This window comes from Scomber scombrus, chromosome 21 (assembly GCF_963691925.1).
Source record: "Scomber scombrus chromosome 21, fScoSco1.1, whole genome shotgun sequence".
Taxonomy (NCBI): domain Eukaryota; kingdom Metazoa; phylum Chordata; class Actinopteri; order Scombriformes; family Scombridae; genus Scomber; species Scomber scombrus.
Window position 1 is genome coordinate 12,742,110 of NC_084990.1, and position 22,878 is coordinate 12,764,987.

Here is a 22,878-nt window from a genome sequence, read left to right on the forward strand (position 1 = left end):
TCACAAACTGAAAAGTTGTTCCTTATTCACTTAAGGATTTTCCCATGCAGGTACATATTTTGGTTTTATGTTGATTGGTTAGTCTTACATTTATTAAATCCCAAGTCGCTCTCATACTTAAACAACTAAATTCTGAGAAAAATATGTAAATCATTCTGAACCATGTGAACCTGAGCGCTCCTTGAGGACCCCTGGGTGTTTCTGGTTGAGTTTGGGAACCACAGTATCAGCACACAAAGCTGATTTAACAACTAGTCTAAAAAATAACAGAAATACCAGCCAAAATATTACCCATATCTTTTCCATGATTTGTGTCTAAGTGTCTGCCATTTTTTTTTTTTTTTTTTTGCTGTATTGTACATATTATTAGTTAAGTTTTATTGACACAAACAGCAGTCAGTGTAAGCCTGGTTTGTATCAGTGTCCTCTAAAATGTCCCAGCGTGGGAACTGGAGGAGAAATGTTGGTCCCTTGCCATGGGACCAAAGTTTATTAAATCACACTGCTTCTATTTATGATGATGGGGTACATTAATAGGCCTATGATCCAGTCTCTTGGTACATGGATTCAAAAATAAGGAACATACTGTATTGACTCAAGTCCTGGACAATATACAGTACTGCATGTGTGTGTTATTTAATTAAAATGTTAGCGAACACTATGTGTCATCATATACTGATAAATACGGAGAATTATCAAAAAGATGGCAAAAGGTAAAACGACTGTTTTTGCCTAGCAGTGCGGGATTAGGAAGAGCTTTGTGAGACACAAACAAAGAGGTACAGCCAGAAAGGCAAACAGACAGATGACCCACCAGAGGAGCACAAAGAGTTAAGTGAGTTGGAAGCCACAGCCAATCAAGGCCAACCCATCTCTGAGAGACAACACTCCAAAGAAAGGAGGAGGTTTCTTCCAGAGTGCTCCTCTCTCTCTTCCCAACAGGAACCAGCAGGTTCTCCCACATGCTCATTCACACCTGACCAGTAATGTCCAAAGAAGACTGGAAAAAGGAGACATTTGTTGAAAGATCACTTCTGGATCAAGACACCCTTAAAGGCAGTTTGACACACACAGGAAATAACACAAGAGGAGCACTGATGGGACACAAGAGAGGAAACGTCTCTAACTTTGGGATGCAAGTTCCTTCAACACAACCTGAGGAGAATGAGGTGATCTGAGGGTCTGTGTGGACGGTTGTTTGTCAATTTAACGTAAAGTTTGAGTTGACTCTTGAAAAGACGTCATGTTGTCTGCTCAGGGAATTGGCGCCTTGGCTCTTTTTCACAGTGTAATTACGGTGATTGCATTGGTAAGTGTATTCTATATATCCTAGTTATTTGTGTGATTCAGATATTGATTATTTATTGATTGGATTGGTTACGTAACTATTATTTTGTAATAATAGTACATAATCAACTACATTTTGTCAGCAGACTTTTTATTGTTTTAAAATAATCATATTTTAAGCAAATTTCTGAAAAATAATAGACATGTATCTCTTTTTATAATTTGTGTAAGTTCTTAAATTCTACTGGATCTTTTTTGCACATATTTATTATATTTGACTGGAATAAAAAATAATCTACCTGTGTTTGTTCTGATTAGTGAACATGTTATTTGCTAATGGAACAATGAAACTAGGAGGATTGAGATTTCTACTCTAAGCTTTGTTTCTAAATTTAAACGTTTCACACGGTAACAGAAAATTTAACACTTTGCCCCTGACACTGAGTCAGAAATGACACTCCCGTACCGCTGCATCTGGGCCAGATATGGAAAGTTTCATGCATCTGTGACTTTCTTTGATCGTCATTGAATTTCAGACAAAGATTTATCTCGTGCTTCAGGAAATATGCCAGGCATTCACCAGAGATAAGAACCATTGATGGTCTTTGTAATGTTCCTATGTTCTTAACAAAGGTGGTGACGTTGACCAACCTTTTTACAAGTGCTCCTGTGTTGAATTTTAATTTTGAGTATACATTTCTATTGTGTAGTTCACTTCCAAATGTTAAACAAAAAATCAGATCAGATGCATTTTTAAAACCATATGAAGATCGGTCTAGATCTTATTAAAATCCCAGTGGATGCATTAGGTCATCACAGTTGTGATATCTGATATTGTAACAAAACCGCTACAGCAACTAAATAACTAACTGATAACTACTTATTCCCCAAACACATATAAATAATAAAACATTTCTCAAATCTGACTGTAAAACCTCATGTCAACATTGGTATGTTACTTCTAAATTGTACAAAGGCTACACAAATGGGGTAAAGATGTTCAGATAGACATCAGAAATCTCCCTGATTGAGACAGACAACAACATTTGTGAGTGAATAGAGGCTTGAAATAATTAGTAATTAGAATTAAATACTGTATATGAATTTCAATCAGAATTATAATCTTGGAAATGTGAGGATGACATTCAGAAAACATGTAAGGAGACCCAATTTAAAAAAATCTTACAGGCCTGTCGTTTATTTCTTGCATGTGGGTGATTGTTCACTACACAAACACAAAAGCTGCAGTCAAAACAAACCAATCTACACAATAAAATAGAATCACCTGCAGTCTGCCTCACCTCACAGACCCCCATCAGTGCTGACCCCAGTAACCTTTCACCCACTGAAGCATGGCTCTCCTGCAATCCTCACTGACCAGCATTTCTCCTCTGAGCCCCATCTCTACATCTTTGTTGATTGATCCCAAGTGTCGGCCCTCGGCAGACTTACAACCTAGTGCTCAGTCAGCCTGAAAATCACTCTGCATGGAGCAGAGGCCTGAAAGAGCAAATTCAATTATGACACAAAGGCGAGGAGATTTCTAAGACTAATTGTTTTGCTACCACTCCCTGTCCGTCAGCAAAAAACCTTCTTGTACAAAGAAAACTAAATTACTTCTCCATATTGACATGCGTGTATTGAATTATGCTGTGTGTTGATAACCTTATTAATTTTTGAGGACAGTGGTGTTTTTATTGAAGACTTAGTTTAATATTTGACTGTCTAATTGTGGTAATCAATAACCGGATTGTGGACAAAGACCCAGGAACACACATATACCCACCCTAAGCATTGTCAGCACAGCCAGAGTGTGTCCACAGTCCACTATACAGCAACAACAAGTGGTTTGAGCTGCTCAATATGTCTGTATTGACTTTGGCTGAGAGTTCCCTCCCAAAATAAATCACTGTAGGAAATGATAGCCATTCAGCATTCTGACTGCTACAATATTGGAAACACTGTTCACCCCATTGGCAGTTTATTTTAATGACTTCTGCCAAGAATGTTAGTTATCACACATCCATCGTCATGAATTGTTCCTGTTGGGTTTCAGTCTGTTGAACAAGAGGGAGCTTTCTTTTCACTTGTGGGGAAGACAGCTGTGGAAGAAGTACTTGGATCCTTTAAGTGCACTTTACTTAAGTTTAGTAAAATTACTGATTCCACAAAAAGTACTCAATTTAAAACTCAATCTTAAAAAGTAGAGAGGTATTATCAGCAAAATGTACCGAACGTATCAAAAGTGCACTTTGCTTGTTTTTGTGAAACATTGGACAGTTTTACCTCTTTTGACCTCAAAAACCTATTTAACCCTTACTTACTGTTCATACTGTGATTCTTCACAGAATCACCTTATTAGTCTCTGTACTGTAAATCTATTTTTCATTCATTAATATCTCACCAGTCATTCATAAACAGGTGAGTCATGAAGCTTCAGTAAGCAGTTAGAGTGTATTCTCTTAAGGCTTTACACTATTTGTTTACAAAGAAAAACATTCATAATCACACAGTATTATGAATGTTACTTAAAACAGGAGAACATAACAGCCACAGTGATTTCAGTTCAGAGTTCAGAGTTTTATTGAACACAGATATTTTTGTATGGCTATTTTTTATAAATACAAATCAAACTGAACCCTCTATGGTATGTGAAGAAATGTGTAAAAGTTGCACAAAATGAAAATATTTCTATTTTTGTATATTCTCGTTCACTTTGAAAAGATTTTCAGCTATGAGGTCGGTTTTAGCCATGTTTCAACTGCTATAAAATGCAAAAACGGGTCAAGTTTGACCTGAACTGTATATAAGGGTTAAATGAAACTGTCTGAGAAGTTTAGTGGCAAAATCTCTCTTTAGCAGACCTGCAAACAACTCAGACATCTGAAAATTGACAAGGGGATCCAACAGGCCAAAAATGTTTGGAACTGCCGGTTGAATCTTTAACAATACGTTGTTCTTATAATCTTATCATGTGTTATTTTATATAAAATTAATTAATAAAATTAATCTGAAACTTTACTAACCACAGCTGTCAAATAAATTGAAGTATAGAGCAGCATAAAATTGAGATACACAAGCTTTTGGACAAAGCTGAAGTTACAGAAGCAACTCATCCCTCTAGGTTTCTTTTCTATCCTGGACTGAACTTTTACTCTGTTGTTTGTTTCCCTCCCTTTCTTTGTACCTTTCTGTTTAATCCCAGTGTTCTCCTCTCTCTGGCAAACTATCCTCCTGTGAGGGCTCTAGTTGACTTGCTGCTAGTTTTGCAGCTCTGTTGTGAAATGTACCAGTGAACACAAAGCTGCTTGTGTAGGCTAGCTCTCACCCGCATGGCCGAGGTCCCGAGGACAAGGGCCCCCATGTGGCCAGCACGGGGGAAAAAAGGGGGTTGGCGGGGGATCATCACATACCGCACACTCACACAACTATTTCACAACACCTGGAGAGAGCACATCAAATCCCTGGGAGTGTTTGCAGCTGATAGATCACCCCAGTTGGAAAGAGACTTCAGAGAGGCTTTTATCAGGAGATCTTTTGTTTAAGTTCAGTTAAAGACCAACAAATGCAATGATAGTAGCTGATAGTTGTTCTTGTAGCTCGGATAAAACACCAAGCAGTCTATTCTGACACCTGCAGATGCTTGAAACCAATTTAAAATATGCAAGAGGGAATACTGGGGTCATGATAGCCAATGTTTCTGGGAATGTCTTGAGGAGACGTTTACATTCTACATTGCGTACACTGTTTTTTTTTTTGTTTTTGTTTTTTAAAGCTGATTGTGATATTTTGAGAGTTCCTTGTGACATCCTTGAACATATAAAATATTCTGCTTTAAATAATAATATGTGTCTGGTATGGTTTTTACACAAAACTTTACTGACATGGTTAAATACTCTTCTCCAAAAAAATGAATGAAAATGCAAATATAAGTTGAACTTCTGGACACAAGATGTGTCCTATGTCTGAAAGGTGAAATGTTATAAAAAAGTCCATTCCCAGTGTGTATTTGTGCTGGATGATATATGTTTCCACACCACACCTGTTTAAGTTTCATACTGGACCGGGACTGACTCCCAAATAGTTGTAATGTCACTAATTATGCTTGCAGGTACACCCTTTAAAATGAGCAGAGAGAAACTTTTCCACTTCAGCAGACAAATGTGAAAACAGTCTTCTAGTGTCAAACTCTGCACCTACATCATTCTGCACAGCGAAGCTCCAACATCTGACTGAAAGAACCACGAGCCAAAAATATTTTTGAATGGAGGACTTTAAATCCAACAATTTTAAACCAAAAAAACAATCTTAATTTACACTTTCCAACACATATTTTACAAAAATGTTCGATAAAAGTTAGATAAATAAATAACAAGACTAATTTATTTAAGAAAAAGATTACAAGCTATTCAAATAGTCCTTGCTTGTTTGCACTTGTGAATATGTGTGAGATTTGAATGTTTTTAAATGGAGCATTTACCAAGTCATTAAAACAGCTGATTGTAAATACATGTATACATGATGCTGCAGGAAACATCCTGCATTTCTATTCAACATCATATTTAGCAAAAGAATCACAATTTATACTGTTTTAAGCCATTAGTTATTCATTTGAATTATGTGTAACTCTATATAACATCTAATATATGTTTACATTAACAATGTGATATCAATCTGTCTCCCACCATCTTACCCACCATTTACAGATAGACTCTGATGATGTCATCACACGAGATGAGCAGATCTACGTCCTGATTGGTGCTCACGCCAAGTGTGAAAGAAGCATCCAGGCACAAATGGCCCCTGTTAAAGGTTTGTGTGCTATTATTGATGATTGATGATGCCATTTATCATAGATAATACATTTTCTTGCTTAGTTGTATTAAAAGGCTGCAGGTTTGATCTCTACATATGTTAGAACGCAGCTGTGTGGGAACCTCCTGGTCATATTTTAAATCTGTTAATTCTGATTATTATCTGAGCTAAACCTATAAAAGTGCAAAGATAAACTGTTTGTGAACAGTTTACAATAGATAGTTTTGAAAGTTCCATCATGGGTTATTCATTAGAGTTCAGTACAATTTTAATAACATATGGCACACAATCTATAAAATCTCATTTTAACCTTTGCTGCAAGTAAAAAGTTTACATTGAAACTATGTTGAGTATGCTGACTGTTTTGAAAGGCTAAGTGAAGTAAAGTCTTTTGCTAGATATGCCCAGTGTGAGTATAGAAAAACACAGAGGTCAAGAAGTACAATATATATAATCAAGTATGTATTACATCAATGATATATTAAGAATCAGATACAATATAACACCCATCCAATATCCTGCTGACCCGTATCTCTGTGATTACTGAGTTGAATGTACTGTAGGTGTAAACAATAGGGGGGCATCTTTCATTCAGTCTGTGACGCAGAAGCTGATGACAGCCTCTCCAGATAAGTTGCTTCAATTTGTGAATTAAGATAGAGGCCTGGTCAGAGAGGTCAGATGAGGAGGATGAACGCAGTAAGAGTTCTACAGGCTTATGTTCTGATACTCCTCTCCATATTTTACAAAAATCACAGCATATTTTACAAAATAGACAACCATGAAAGGAAATGTTTAAAGAACATGTTTCATTTTCTAAAGCAAAACTATTCAAACATATTGTATTGCTTTACTCATTTTAATGTAGCGTTAAGGTTGCTTACAGCGCAGCTGTATTAGAGGGAAATAAACAAAAATCTAATAGAAATAAATATCCGATCTGTCTTTTTATCAGTACATGCACAATATCATTATCTGTTTAGCACATTCCCACATTTGACTATCCAGTAGGGAATACTTTACTGTCTAAAGTCAGCACTTGTTTAAAACCCCCCTGACAGATTGGGACCCCGTGCTTCAGACTTTACCACCACTTCATGTGAACCGACTAACATTTATTTCCTGTTCTATGTGAAGATGGTGACTGTATCCCAGAGTGGGATGGGATCATCTGCTGGCCACGGAGCAGAGCGGGTCAACTGGTCCCAGTTCTGTGTCCTGAGTACATCTATGACTTCAACCACAGAGGTAGGAGGGCTCAAGAGAAGTTTACATGGTCTAAATTTAGTCTCTGACATGGAGGGGTTTATGGAAGCTTTGTTGGAGTCAAAACAACACAGGAAAAAAACTGTATGTTAGTTTAAAAAAATCTCTATCTGCTTTCAATACAGTTCTGACATTTTTATTGTATCACAGACTGTCCTGCTCACATTGTCACTATGTGTTGCACTTTTGTGGCTCAGGCCGAGCCTACCGCCAATGTGATGCGTCAGGAAACTGGGAGCAGGTGCCCATTATCAACCGCACCTGGGCTAACTATACTGAGTGTACCACCTACTTGACCTCCAACCACAGGAGCCAAGAGGAGGTGCGTAGATCTGTTTGATGTGGTGGTTGGTTGAATGTGTTTACTGGCACAAGTGTGGTGCCCAAAAACGGGAAAAGATTCAAAATGCGGTGTGTAGACGCCTTTTTTCCCCACGTCTGTGTTTCCTCAAAGGCTGGTGGAAATTCTTCATTCACTCGAATGAGAACGTGTGTTCAAACTTTTGACTGGTGCTGTATGTTCAGAAAAGTATTGAGCTATTAGAATAAGTGCTCATTTGCAGATCTGTCATTTTTCTGATAGTTTACAGTTTACAGTTTACATCTGCATTTTACCTGCATACATGCATGTCCACTCAAAGTATGTTTTGTTTCAGAAGGTTTTTGAAAGACTGCATCTCATGTACACAGTTGGCTACTCCATTTCTCTGGCATCACTGCTTGTGGCAATCTCCATCCTCTGCTATTTCAAGTAAGAATCAGAAAACTAGAACTGTGAAGCACACTCTCATTCAGCCTCACAATATACCTTTATAAGAGGAGATTATTATTCATTCATATTCCCCTCAAACAAGCAATTCAAGAAGTATGCCATACTTGACTTGCATTCAGATATGAACAAATAACCTTTTTATTTTTTTATCTCTTACACACGCACCTTCCAGGCGTCTTCACTGTACACGCAACTACATCCACATCCACCTCTTCACCTCCTTCATCTGTCGGGCAGTCAGCATTTTTGTGAAGGATGCTGTGCTCTACTCTGTTTCTGGTGAGAGTAAGGCTGAATCCGAGCTCCCTGGACCGAGGCAGCATATGGTAAACTATAATGTTATATTCATTATCATTTGTTCATTTGGTTTTTACATGATTTGCTACTGATTAGTCATGAAGAAAGCTTGCTATGTAACTGTTAGCAGAGTAATGGTCCACATTAAGATGCAATAAATGTTCTTTTTCTTACATATTATAAAATAAAAAAAAAAAAATATGATGTGTTTTAAGAAAAAATAAATAAATTCCAGCTATTTTGATATAAGATTTTATTGCATTTTGTCCTTTACCTTTTTGTCTTCAGGTTGGCTGTAAGGTTGCTGTCACACTCTTCCTGTATTTCCTGGCAACCAATCATTACTGGATCCTGGTGGAGGGGTTGTACCTGCACAGCCTCATCTTCATGGCCTTCCTCTCTGACAAAAACTACCTATGGGCCCTCACCATCATCGGGTGGGGTAAGCATTTGTGATCTCAAATAAGCACTAACAGGTAATTTTAAAAAACTGCCAATTTCCATTTTTTGTTCTCTCTCTGCTTGTTTTAGGAGTTCCAGCTGTGTTTGTGTCCATCTGGGTCAGTGCACGAGCATCACTGGCGGACACACAGTGAGTCATGTGATGAGATAATGTGCCCAGTACTTTCTATAAATATGGTACAAATCCTCACTTAAGTTGTTCCACATGTCTTTGTTTTCAGATGTTGGGACATCAGTGCAGGAAACCTGAAATGGATCTATCAAGTTCCTATTCTAGCAGCCATTGTTGTAAGGAAAAGACATTTACATTCAAATATGAATTAATACATTAATAGATAAGAATTATTACATTTAAATCCTATCACAAGGCTTTACAGTAAGTCTCTGTCACTGCAGGTGAATTTCCTCCTCTTTGTTAACATAATACGAGTGCTGGCTTCCAAACTGTGGGAAACAAACACTGGTAAACTGGACCCTCGGCAGCAGTACCGGTAACTGCTCAATGCTATGTTTAGCTGTTAGACTTATTGTATGGATGTGTGTAAAATGTATGTGTGTTTATGTGAATGTGAAAGCTATCCTTATTTCATTGTATCTTGTGTGCAATGACAATAAAGCTATTCTATTCTCTTCTATTCTAATTGTAACTTTGATTTCAACCAAGTATCAGGCCTCCACACATTGACAAGAGAGTTTTTAGAAACTATAAATCCCTACATGATTGTTAATAAATGCCTCACTTTACTCTTTATTTGCAGGAAGCTGCTCAAGTCCACATTAGTCCTCATGCCCTTATTTGGAGTCCACTACATGGTGTTCATGGCTCTTCCTTACACTGAGGTCACTGGGTTGCTGTGGCAGGTGCAAATGCATTACGAGATGTTCTTCAACTCATCCCAGGTCAGTCGCAAACATATTTATGTGCACTGACTGGATAGATAGATACATAGATAGATAGATAGATAGATAGATAGATAGATAGATAGATAGATAGATAGATAGATAGATAGATAGATAGATAGATAGATAGATAGATAGATAGATAGATAGATAGATAGATAGATAGATAGATAGATAGATAGATAGATAGATAGATAGAATTCAAATTCTCCATTTCCTCATTTCAGGGCTTTTTTGTGGCATTCATCTACTGCTTCTACAATGGAGAGGTAACACCGTTTTACTCAGATTTTTGTCATCTGATAGAAAAAAAGACAAATAAAGCTTTCTTTTTCTCTCCATCTTCCTGTTCAGGTGCAGGCAGAGGTTAAGAAGGCATGGTTAAGACGGAGTCTAACGCTGGACCTCAAACAGAAAGCCAGGATGACCAGCAGTGGTGGTGGAGGCAGCTGTTACTATGGCGGCATGATGTCACACACCACCACCCACAGTGTCAGCTTGTCCGCTACCAATCCTCGGGCTCTTTCTCTCACTGGAGGAGTCATGGGCTCAGGTGGTGCTGCTGGTGGAGGGTCGGGTGTCAGGCCACCACGTCACTCTTCTCTCCACCCACAAAGCAGTCTGCCCGGATACGTTCCCAATGATACTGAGGCATCCTGCCCCCAACAGGAGCTTGCAGTGCGGAGGGCAGGGGGGACGGAGTCTGGAGTTTTTGCAAGGCATGCTAGAGCCAGTAAGGGAAGTCATGACTCCAAAAGTTGTGGATCTCCCGCCCAAACCCAAAGAACAGAAGATCCAGACAGTTCCTTGTCCCTGAAAGAACTGGAGACCATCTTGTGAATGTTTTTGATAAATGTTGGACTCATGCAGACCAAGACAGAGAACAGGGATGAATTATTTTGTCTTCAACTGACTGGAGAGATCCAAGAGTGTAGAAACCTCAAAGTTGCATTTGCAAACACAGACATGACAATGTACTAAAGAAGACATTTCAAGGATTTACTTGTGTTGAAATTGCTTTGTCAACTTCCTCCAAGTTCAAGATGAACTTTCAATCTCAACTTTTAAGCCAACGTAGAGGAGAAATCTTTTCAGTGCTCCGAAAAAATGGAAATCTGTTTTCAATGGATAGGATCAAATTTCAGCTTCATAAACTACAAGGGAATACAAACACAAAAATGAACAGTGAAGACCTTTGCTCATTATGATGTACCAAATTAGGAATGCATGCTTTGTCCTTCATAACACATAGACTATAATTGCTTATGTTGTACAATATATTCAAATCTCTGAAGTTATAGAGACATTTTTCTGGATTGCTTGTGGATCTGTTACATTTTTGCTCTAATGTGTCGGTATCTAAACTGTACATACTTTCAAACAATGTGAAATAAATGTGAACAAATAAAAGAAGCTAAATAATCTGTGAAGAAACAATGCTGCAGAGATTTAAGAAAAAAAGGTCCTGGATGTTTAAGCTGTGAGATTTTGTGTGTGTGTGTGTGTGATGTGTGTGTGTGTGTGTGTGTGTGTGTGTGTGTGTGTGTGTGTGTGTGTGTGTGTGTGTGTGTGTGTGTGTGTGTGTGTGTGTGTGTGTGTGTGTGTGTGTTTTTGTGATTTCACATCTTTCTAGTCCTCTGAGCCAGACCTACTCCAGTGACCAAGTTCATTTTCAAAATGTCATAATTTTTAACAGTCACTCATGTCCGGACAGTATGTCTAGACAGGCAACGTCTCCCTCTGCACCTTTGTTGTTGTCCGTTGTCTTCTCAGCCCTATATATCAATTTGACAGGACCCTGAAGGCTGATTCAAAAACCTTTTGCCTCCGGCAGGCCAAACCCCATGCCTTTCTCTGTGCAACCTCTGCCCTAAATGCCCTCACAACACTGTCCAGAATTTCACACACTCTCCTCAGGCTTCAGCCTGGAGCAAGAGGCACCTGAGCTGTTTGCAGACCTCAAGCATAAGTGGCAAACCTGCAGCACAAACCAACAGTATTCACAAGATAAACAGAGAGGAAATATAATAATATATATAATATATTAAATATTTTAAAGCGATTTAAGTGTCCAGAAATAGAAACTGTTCTTCTGTGTTTATGCATGTATATGTACAGTGTAAAATTATTCTGATAATTTAATAAATGTTTTGGGAATATGCATTAAGAGTTTGAATAATTATTATTTTAAAGGTTCATATTTTTTCAAGTCTGTCTTAAAACAAATGCCAATACAAACATGTTTTGTTCACTGTACTCATCTCCCTGTTCGTACTGACCATTAGAATATTAACAAGTTTATATGGGAAGTGATGGGGGACAAAATCCACAAACAGTCCCTGTTTTGTGAAAAAAAATGCTCAAAAGTCTATCTAAAGCTATAGAAAGTGTTTATATCTATAAATGTAAATACACTTGTTTAGCCTGGCTTTTGATAATAAGGTTTTATTAATATGATCTATTTTATTTAATCATATATTTTATATTCATGTTTTAAATGTTATTCTCTCTTATGTATTATCTTTTATCTGTTTTCTCAGTTTGTATTTATTTTACTTTAAATCTGTTGTATCGCTTTTAAACGGTTTCATCATTTTATTTATTGTGTACATTAAAGAGTTTATCATAAAAAAAATCTCTCTTTGTGTTTCCCTGGACAGTGTTTCCTTGTTGAGCTGCAGTGGAAGAATAATAAAAGTTGGAAATTTGTACTGAAAAGGCTGCAGATTTCAAAGATATCCACTTGATTTGACAAAAGGATCTTTAAATGATTAGTTTGAACAGAAGAAATGATTACAGCAAGAAAAACCTGTTTTAATATTCATTTGAGCGCCTGACTGTTATTTTAAGTACTGAGTGGACTGACACTGAGTGATATGTTAGACAACAAAAGTATTGAAAGATAAAAACCAGGAGGGCAAGATTCAAGGTCCAAAATGACATTTTGACACTTTGTATATTACCACTGGAAAATACCACATGTGAAAATATTTTTACTGCACAATCCAGTGAAAACTGAAACTGTTGGTTTTCAACATGGAGCTCTGTAAAGCAATGTGAACATGTTTATTGCTCAAATAATTAAGGCAGGAAAGTAGATAAAGCTCCTGCTGCAAAAATTCAGAACACAGCAAGTAAAAATGTTAGTTGTCCACACACAAAGTCAAACGAAATGGAACCAATTAACAAGCAAGAGAGTGAGTGTATTGTTTTTGAGTTTCAAGAGCCCGGGGAAAGATGGATAACACATTTGTAATACATGTGTAGTCAGAGTTAGAAATGAAAATAATTAGAGCACAATAGAACATTTTGAAACATAATCTGCCATGATTTGTTTTTTTGCTTTTTTTTTTTTTTTTTTTTTGGGGGGGGGGGGGTTTACACGATACTTAAAACACAATAGTGTGATACTGAAGGAGGTGAGTTGTTATTATGTTGTCAATACAGGAATATGAAGCATCTAAACATATGGAGCACCAGATGCAGATATGCATGAGTGATTGCTCCTCCAGCAGGACAAAAAAGCCACAACCCCCACCCAACAATGTATGGTGGCCACCAGCTGTCAGCTCATTAGAGAGGAAAAGGTTAGTGACTTTGTGGTTGCCAAAGTGTCTCCATGAGCTTTTTTTAGTGACGCTCTCGTGGGTTTGCTTCAGGCTTCAGAAACATGAATATCTCTTCTAACAGCAGGAGGAGGAAACAGTGGAAAGGGAGGCGAGTGGAGAGGACGCTGATCGGAAACTACAGAAGAAGGAAATGATCCAGCATGATGACTGTGCTGCTGCTGCCATTGATGATGATATCATCCTTATACTAAACCAAGATGATGTAGAAACACAGCAAACATTTATTGAACAAGAAATTATGTTTCTACACAACATACAGTATATGTACAAAAAGGTCTTTAATGGATAGATACACACAAAGTTCCTATATTATAGGTGTCTTGTTTGTGAAAAATTAAAAAATAGTGGAATATATGAACGGTCACAGCAACTTTTACAATACAAGGCAGATTATGTAATTACTTACTTTCAGATATATGCAAAAAATATATAGCATGGGGTAAATGTTGTATATTTTCATAAATATTTACCTTTTGCTAAAAAATAACAGGTGTAGATATATTCTGCAAAATGACTCATTAACACACACAATCCCCTTTATTTCCCCCTTTAGAAACGTTACGGTTTAAAAAGTCATCTTACTCCACAATGTCTGAAGGTGCTTTTTATATCAGTTTGTTCCAACTCTTTATTGAAGCTGTATGAAGTTAACACTGAGTGAAATATTCTGGTACAGCACTTTTCTTATGGGTTAGTCAGTGCAATTCAAAGTGCTATACAGGTGAGTAAAAAGCAAACAAAACTATAAAACAATCTGAGGCATAAAATTGTGAAAATGTAACAAAGCCAATAAAATAGGCTAGACTTAAAACAAATAAAATGAAATAACAGATAAAGCAGATAAATGACAAAATAGATGTTTTATGGCTGTACAATTTTATCGAATGACAATGTTTTTGTGCTTTATTTCATACACATTTCCCCAAAATTCAAAGACATATTTAGTAGCCTATCTTTGGAAACTTTGGGATGTTCATAAGATAATGTCTGGCAGAACAGCAATTTTACAATGAGTTTACAATGAGGTTTTAATATCTGATATATTCCACAGCTATTAGTGAATATTATGTTACTAGGCTAAATGTATGTCAGTGTATTGAAGCTATGAGAAATAAATTTACTTTTCATAATATGAAAGCCCCTACAGGTTGGTTAAATGTTAAAGTCATGCTGTAAAGCTGCATGTCACTGAGGTGATTCGTCATGTTCAGCCTGCATGATGCGAGATGGTCCAGTGACGTCAGGATGAAGTCAAAAAAAGAGGCGGAGAGAGAGCAAGAGAGAGAGTTAGATAGATAGATAGATAGATAGAGAGAGAGAGAGAGAGAGAGAGAGAGAGAGAGAGAGAGAGAGAGAGAGAGAGAGAGAGAGAGAGAGAGCAGATGTAATTGAGTCCTCAGTGTATAACAGTACTAATAGAAACAGAGTAAATACACTGTATGTCCCGGTGAATTGGGCTCCAGGTGAAGCAGCGGCTCTGATGCAGGCAGGGCAGGCAGTTTCCTCTCCGGCATCCAGAGGTGCATGAGTAGGGCCGGCGGCCGACAGGGAGGGGTCCTTTGATATCAGGGCTGCCTCCTCCTGGATGGAACCCGGCTGTGTGCAGGCAGCGATGGCCATGCAGGGAGATGTCTCGAAAAAGGCGTCCGCCCGGAATGTGGCGGTGGAGAGAAAAAACCTCATCACTGTTTGCAGGTAGGTTGAATTTTCGAGGTGATGCTGTGTTTGTGTATTTAAAGTGTCTGAGCTCTTACAGACGCTGAGATTTATTTTAAGTGGTCAGGTTGGGTTTGGTTAATTTGTGTGTCATTATAACAACAAAATTATGCTGGAAATGTAAATAAAGCACATTTTAACATCCACGCTGACGTCATCGTCATAATAAACTCTGTGGGCCTGCACAGACAAGAAGCCTACATGTACAAACCACCTTTCACTACAAATACAACCAAAAAATACCTCTATTCGACTGCTCACAGACAGTCTGTCCTATGTGTGAGTTTAGCCGTGTCATCTTTGTCTCTGCCATTTATTTTCTCGCCGCTGATGGCGTGGTTGCTATGACGACAACCTTCCTGGGGCAAGGACTAGCTGGCACCCCAGGGACTCGGGGCAGGGAGGCATTAAAAGGCCTGTACGTCACGTGCGGATGGGACTTTGTGGCTTGTTGGACAGAGGCTTTCACTTAAATGCCTTTTGCTATACATACATGAATGCACGTATCAATGTTATACTATATAAACATACACAAACTCTATAATAAAAGGGATTCTGCAGACATGGATTTCTGTTTTTATAACTGGGGTTAAAGCCCTTGATGTCAATTGGTGTCCACCTTACTGAGGAGATCTCGAGCCTCCCATTTCAAAATGTAAACACATGCACAGTTTTAGTTAGTAGGAGCATATTTAAACAAACATGGGTTGTGAATGCCTTGTACCATTTATGCTAATTACTTTCCAAACTTCCAAATCACATTAAAAGATATTTTATATTTGGCTAAAACAAAAAAAACTGTACTGCAGTTGAACTGAGATTTATACTTAAAACAGAAGTGCAACTTGACTAGCATATCAGATATAAGGAAATCTGTCTCTTTTCTCTCCATCCCCTCTCTTCCTAGAGATATACACTAGATGCCTAAACTATATCCTGACTTAAAGTTTAAATTGTTCACCCAAAAGCACGTCAAAAGCATTGACTGTACTGATTGATCCATAAAATCCATAGTGAACCCCGTCTTCATGTCTTCTCTGCCACTATGCTGCTTGTGCTTCAAGACACTGATGTTAATGTCAAAGTCTAAAGTCATCAAATAACTTGAGTCTATTTCGTGGGTCCATTTCAAGCCTGGGTCTTGTGACTGGAGTCCACAGACTGCACATGTCACACGTCACACAGTCACATGTTGAGTGGTACAGTATGTACTGATCTTACTGTATGTAGATTTGAAGGGGAGGAACACTTAATAAACACACATTCAGACAGCTGGACAGGTGAACTAGACAAGAGTGCACCTCCACTGAGCCACCAACAAGCTTATCTGGTTCATGACACGGTCCTGCTGTGTGTAATACAGTGAAAACATGGGGGATTGTGCTTGTTTTGATGTGGAGGATAGTCAGCCAATTATTATCCAGTATCTGGCCTGGCTGAATGAGACATTGTTGTGTTTGGAACAATGGGGAGTGAAATCACTTGCCTCACTGGCTCGTGTTAGGATAAGCATTGTTTTGTGGACACGCAAACTGAAAGTGTGTGTGTATTAGTGTGTCTTACTAATAACACATCTAATAAAAGCAGTTAACAAGTAGCCACTGAGGCTCAAACTTGGTGATTTCAGAGTCAGCCAACCATGACCAATATCTATATCTGAGGTAATTTCTGTCCACCTAACATCCATTAAGTTGTCGATATATCTGACTTTGCACATGACTGTTTCTTATAGTCACTGCAAAAACCATGTCTAGCAGGGTTTACTTAGCCCATATGGCCCCTTTCACCCCACAGCATATCTCCTGGTCACTGGACAAATAGCATTTGGCAGGTATTCTTGCTGAAAATAGACGTTTGAATTATTTAGTGTGCATGAAAATATTTAGGAGTGGTTATTTCAGGAGAATGATAATATGGCCTGGAGAAAAAAATATATGTATATTTTAGTCATCAAAGGCACATGGGTTTATTATTGTGGCAGGAGTTAACCCCGAATTATTGAATGAATTATGCAGTTACATTGTTACTCTAGATAATACATATCCATACGTTTTTTCTAAATATGTTTTTTCCTACAGTTTCACCAACTACTGTAATTCTCCAGAAACAATAGCAAGGATATTAGCACATGCTCATTGCAAAAAAATTGAGCTAATCTTGTAGTGTTAGCATGGATACCAGGGTGACTGAATGACTCAGTTTCCTGGATCTGATCTAGAGCTGTTATAGTATTTCCATTATTGATTCATGTGCTGATTTATTTTCTAAATTGTTGGAAAATGCCCATTATTATGGTTTCCCAAAGCCCAGTGTTGCATATTTAAATTGCTTGTTTTTTCCAAATCATATACATTCATCATATAGCTACAGTACGTATGGCAAAGACAAACATCAAATCAACACATTTAAGAGGCAAAATCCACCTAATGTTTTGCACTCTTGCTTTAAAAAATGATTGAAATGATTTATCAGCTAATGTCAAATTTTCAGTTAAATGATTAATCAATTAATCGTGTCAGCTCTAATCAAATATTTCAGCCATGATTAAGTGTGTTTGCTAAATATATTCATGTTTGTCAGAAAGCACATGGTAAGCTACAGCAAAGTGCATCACAAACAGACATCCTTACAATTGTGAAGTATTACATCAGAGCAGAGTCATACATTTTACATTTCCAGTAAAAAGAAAGTGAGCGGCTGGAGCTTCCTGAAAGCTCTCCATAAACGTCTTCCTCACAGTAAATGAGTGACATCAGGCTTAAGTGTGGAAATGAAAGTCAGCAGCAAATGGATTGTATGATGTGAATGTGGCAGAACTCTTCAGTCAAATGGGATGAACACATACATTATTTGACCACCGTCACTCTAATACATTTCACAGGTTTCATTTTTTTTCTATTAATACACTGTAAAGATACTTACATAGATTTATTTCAGCGTTTATTAATCAGATCCCAAATAATTATTTGATGAATATTAATAATAGTTTATCTGTGATTAGTCTACCTGCGGTAAACTGAAACAAAGCAGTTATACATGAAAGGTGTAGTATATAACTTTTCCACATTAAAATGCCTAAAAACAAGGTCTTGGTCTGTTTCATTGGGTTGCCTGTCTGGTCCCCTTTACACATGTTGTGGTTGTCAACCAGAAGCTGTCATAAATTGACTTTTTATCCAGTTTTTAAAAACATTTTTATGATACAATTTAAAGATCTTGGTAATTTTTAACTATATATTTTAACCGGACGAAAGATTTTTGTCATTAGATGTCTGGATAAAGCTCAGCAAAGGTTATCGGCAGCTTGGCTCATAGCCCCTCCAGATGTCCTGTGTATAGCAAACAGAGTGGGAGAAACACGTTTTTTTTATGTGAAACTGCTTTATTCAGTGTTTTGACCAGTTTTATTCACTTGGTCCATTTGGTTTTGGAGGAGGAGACCGCTGTGGATAAACCTCTGTGTGTTGAACACTGAAGGTATCCTAGCCACGAGAAGCTGACTGCAATGACAAAAAAATGATGGTTGTTTAACACAGAAGACAACAACTCCCATGATCCCACGCTACTTTACATTTACATCAAACTTTGTGTTTTGTTATTGTTTTACTTAAGAGACCCCTAGCAGCAGAAAATTACATATTGTGCATTTAATCTGTGACTAGTTTAATCCCATGATGACCATAGCTGGCAACCAAACTCCCTCTATCTCTCTCTTACACAGGTTTTCAGTAAAGACTCTATTAGAGAAATACACAGCCGAGCCTATCGATGACTCATCGGAAGAGTTCATCAATTTTGCAGCCATCCTTGAACACATCCTTAGTCACCGCTTTAAAGGTAATGAGCCCATGAAGATAATGGCTGTTATAGACTGCATATCACCTAACCAAAAATAAATAAATAAATAAGTACTGGAACATTAATTTAATTTAATATTGAAAATGTTTAATGCTGTTACTGATAATGGGTTTTTAGAAGACAATACAGGTTTCCACACAAAAAAATGTTTATCTTTCACTAATACACATACACATTAAGAGGACAATTATATCGTCTTTATATTATATTGTGTATGAAAAATAATATACTGAGTTTTTAAACAAAATACACTTGACCCTTAAAGCTGAAATGCTGTTTGGCTGTATGGGTTCAAGTAATGTAATTTCTTGTGTCTGTGTAATAAAATGTATATAATCAATAAACATTATAAATATAAAACATATAGCAGTATACTGGCATGTTATATGTTTTTATTGCAGCATTAAGACAATTAATGTTACATTGTATTTCCAGGCTCCAGCAGCTGGTTTGATGGCCAGAGGAGTTTCTGGGACTTCATCCGTCTGGCCTGTGCTAAAGTTCCTAACAGCTGCATCAGCAGCATCGAGAGCATGGAAAACATCAGCACTTCACGAGCAAAGGCAAGTCCTGCAAACAATTATGGTGGAGGTGAAGATCAAAAAACAAAAATATAAAACATGTACAATTTGTGATTTTTGCTAAAATGGACTATATGTTATATTATTTTTTTATTTGACATGATTTTTTAATCTTTGATGACCCTCTCAGGGTCGAGCCTGGATTAGAGTAGCCCTGATGGAGAAGAGGCTGTCTGAATACATAGCTACTGCTCTGAGGGACAGTAGAACAACCAGGTTAGAGGATTCAGCACACATGTTTTGTACAGTAGTATAATCTAATCCTAGCTCGAACCATGTTCCCATCTGGCTGTACCTGTGTCTGTGCTTCAGGAGGCTCTATGCAGAAGGAGCTGTCATGTTAAGAGAAGAAGCCACAGTGCTAACAGGGATGCTCATAGGTGTCGGAGCCATAGACTTCAGGTGAGTAGTCTTGATCTTCATATGGTGACCTTTTATGCATCAATCTTATCGTTGATGAGTCTCTGTAGTTTTTTGTCTTATTCCTGTGTGGTTTGTCTACCACAGTTTCTGTCTGAAGGGAGAAGCCTTGGATGGTAAAACACCTGCCGTGATTGACTACACGCCATATTTGAAATTCACACAAAGGTATTAATACAAAACCTTTGTCACAGTAAATTATATTTCCTTAAAATACCCAACAATATATATGCCAACCCTATAAGTCTTTAAACATTTATGTTCTTGAAAAAGAAATGGTTCCATCTTGGTAATGACATTTTTTAAAATTATGAAATTATTGCTTTTTCATACTGTCACATGTCAAAGTTTCCCATGAAAGAAGGCGATTAGAAAACACAGACTGTGCTCTAATAGAAATGGAAACATGACTAAGCAGTATCAGTTCCGTCAGTATTTCATTGTCCAGTCTCCAAACATATTTGCAAAAAAGACCTAACTTTTACAGTCCAGTTTGATATGTGTTATAAACTGTACAAGCAAAGTAAATATTGGCACATTTGTCGACTGCTTCTGTTGTAGCTATGATTATCTGAGTGATGATGACGATCGACAGAGTGTTGACAGCAGCACAAGTGATGACAGTGTCCCTGAACATCCCTACATCCCGCTGGTCACTGATGAGGAGAGCTGGAGTACAAAGTGTCGCAAGATGGAGCAGAGGTTCAAGATTGTCAATGCTCAGAAGGTGTGCAGCCATCTTGTTGTGTTTGAACATACACCAGTATTGCTTAAGGAACCGTTTGGGAACATAGACTTATTCACTTTTTTGCCAAGTTTGAGAAGTTTGATGTGTGCTGAATATGAAGCTTCAAGGGTGACACAATCTACCTTAGAGCACCTCTAAAGCTCACAAATTAACATGTTACAACAAATACTTCAAAACGATTTCTTTAACTGAGTCAGCTAACACTGGTTGTGTCAGTGGGCACACCCAATTTTGTTATACCCTGAATTTTATCGATGAGTAGGAGAGTGCAAGAGTGGATATTTCCTTTTATTTAGTGTGGATGTGCGTTGTCAGGGTTACCTGGAGGAGCTTGTGCGTCTGCGTGAGTCCCAGCTGAAGAACACAGAGACGGAGAACAAGAGGCTAAAGGTCCGGCTGGAGGAGCTACAGAGTCAGAGCCAACAGGAAAAGAAGGAACTGGAGGCCATAATCCTGGAGCTTCAGGAACAACTGTGAGTGCAATTAACAGATGACAGTGCTCAGATTTCAGATTTCAGATTGTTATCATCAAAGACGTTGCATTTGTTTCTGATAATGTACGCTCATGTTTGTCAGGACAAGCTTGATTCCATGTGACTCCAACCACTTGGCCAAAAACCTTTCAATCCCCCTCGTCAACCAGTGGCCGGCGCTCCAGCCATACAACAACGAGGATGTCAAGCTGTTCCGCAGGTTTGACTGAGTGTCTGTCTCCTGGCATAACTGAGCTTAAATGCAACACAAAAAAACATTATAATGCTGTGTGTTTGCAGGAGTCTGGCCAATTAGAGCTACCTCTGCTCCTCTATGGGTTGGATTCTTTGGCATTTTTTACACGTCTTTAAATGAGAGTGAGCTTTCTTAAATGAAGCTGTTTAAAGCTGAAAAAAAATGAACTGTGAGGTGGAATATGATATGCAGTCACATTAGTAAATATAATATCAAAAAGTTGTATTTCAAAGCCTCACGTTTTAAAATTTACTTTGAGTTTTATAATGAATCATTTAAGTTGAATTTTGATCCAATATTGTATAACAGCTTTTTCAAAATGTAATTGTTTATTAATTGATTTTGATTAAGATTTGATTATGATTATGATTTTAAAAAGATCATACCATAATTTGAGTGGTCATTCATCTGTTGCTTTGTTCAGCATAACAAAGCAACAGAAGAATATATACTTAGATATAATAGATACTTGCCAAATTTGATTTGTTTTTTCTTCTGCTACAACCAATAAAAATCCTACATTTTCAGACCTGCCTGTCTTCGACTGTATCGTTGACCCATTGTTGTCCTTTTGTTGACCTTTAGGAGAAGTTTCCCAAGCACTGAGCTGCTGTCAGTGGAGATCAGCCTGGATTCAGACTCCCAGAGGACTGAGAAACAGAATGGAGGAGCCTGGTGCACAGGTGACATTTTAGAAAGTCAGACATTTAACCACAGTGTTCTTGTAAAATGATAACTGCGTAAACACACACACACACATTTGAATTCTCCCTTGTGTGCCATCCCTCCAGGAAAGGACTACACCCCCTCCATGATGGGCCTGTGTGGGTCCTTGGCCTCCATTCCAAGCTGCAAGTCTCTGGCAAGCCTCAAGTCCAGCGAGTGCCTGGTCAACATCAGCACAGAGAACAGTCCTGCCCTCTCTCCCAGCTAGGGGGCGCCAAAGAAACACTGCCAAGCACTGAACAGACACTGAGACAATTCAACGTGGAAACAAAATGACTTCTTTTGGTGGGCGGACAAATGCTCTCCCTTTCGTGGCCCTTACGTGAGTCCCTTTACTTTTAGGCTCTGAGCCCAGCTCTCTGTCAACTTACACCTTTTTGTGAAAGAGTAGCCTCCCTGTGTGGGACAGTCCCACAAAGATGCAGGAAAAGCTGCTGTACTGCCTGACGGCCTCCTTCAGTTTCACTGTCCTTCATAGTCTCGACATGATTAAGCCTTCTGCAATGCAAACAGACGGTTCAAGTTTGACCTCTCTCACGATGCTCGATTTTGTGCAATTACAGTCATGCATCTCTACTGGTCACACTCAACCAAACACACTGTAGTGTTCTGTATGTACTTGTCCATTTGTCTGTGTCTTATCAGTCTGCCACTGTATCTTATTCTGCCTGT

The 22,878-nt window shown here is 38.0% G+C and overlaps 2 protein-coding genes across 3 annotated transcripts; both read left to right on the forward strand.

Annotated features, from left to right (window-relative positions):
• The first annotated feature begins 1,222 nt into the window (after nucleotides 1-1,222).
• pth3r (parathyroid hormone 3 receptor) lies at nucleotides 1,223-11,300 on the forward strand. The gene is made up of 13 exons (XM_062442697.1): nucleotides 1,223-1,309; nucleotides 5,994-6,099; nucleotides 7,240-7,350; nucleotides 7,566-7,690; nucleotides 8,025-8,119; nucleotides 8,313-8,466; nucleotides 8,726-8,879; nucleotides 8,969-9,029; nucleotides 9,121-9,187; nucleotides 9,296-9,390; nucleotides 9,658-9,799; nucleotides 10,027-10,068; nucleotides 10,154-11,300. The coding sequence occupies exons 1-13, from the start codon at nucleotides 1,244-1,246 to the stop codon at nucleotides 10,637-10,639; spliced, it is 1,704 nt and encodes a 567-aa protein (XP_062298681.1). The 5' UTR covers nucleotides 1,223-1,243; the 3' UTR covers nucleotides 10,640-11,300.
• Nucleotides 11,301-15,013: 3,713 nt separating this feature from the next.
• rundc3ab (RUN domain containing 3Ab) lies at nucleotides 15,014-22,414 on the forward strand. 2 transcript variants are annotated; one of them, XM_062442737.1, is made up of 11 exons: nucleotides 15,014-15,123; nucleotides 18,866-18,981; nucleotides 19,438-19,565; nucleotides 19,714-19,799; nucleotides 19,896-19,985; nucleotides 20,091-20,171; nucleotides 20,565-20,730; nucleotides 21,067-21,224; nucleotides 21,328-21,444; nucleotides 22,066-22,178; nucleotides 22,272-22,414. In XM_062442737.1, the coding sequence occupies exons 1-11, from the start codon at nucleotides 15,014-15,016 to the stop codon at nucleotides 22,412-22,414; spliced, it is 1,308 nt and encodes a 435-aa protein (XP_062298721.1). The 2 variants fall into 2 exon arrangements, with proteins under 2 accessions (XP_062298721.1, XP_062298722.1); XM_062442738.1 differs by having other exon boundaries at nucleotides 22,066-22,163.
• The last annotated feature ends 464 nt before the right edge of the window (nucleotides 22,415-22,878 follow it).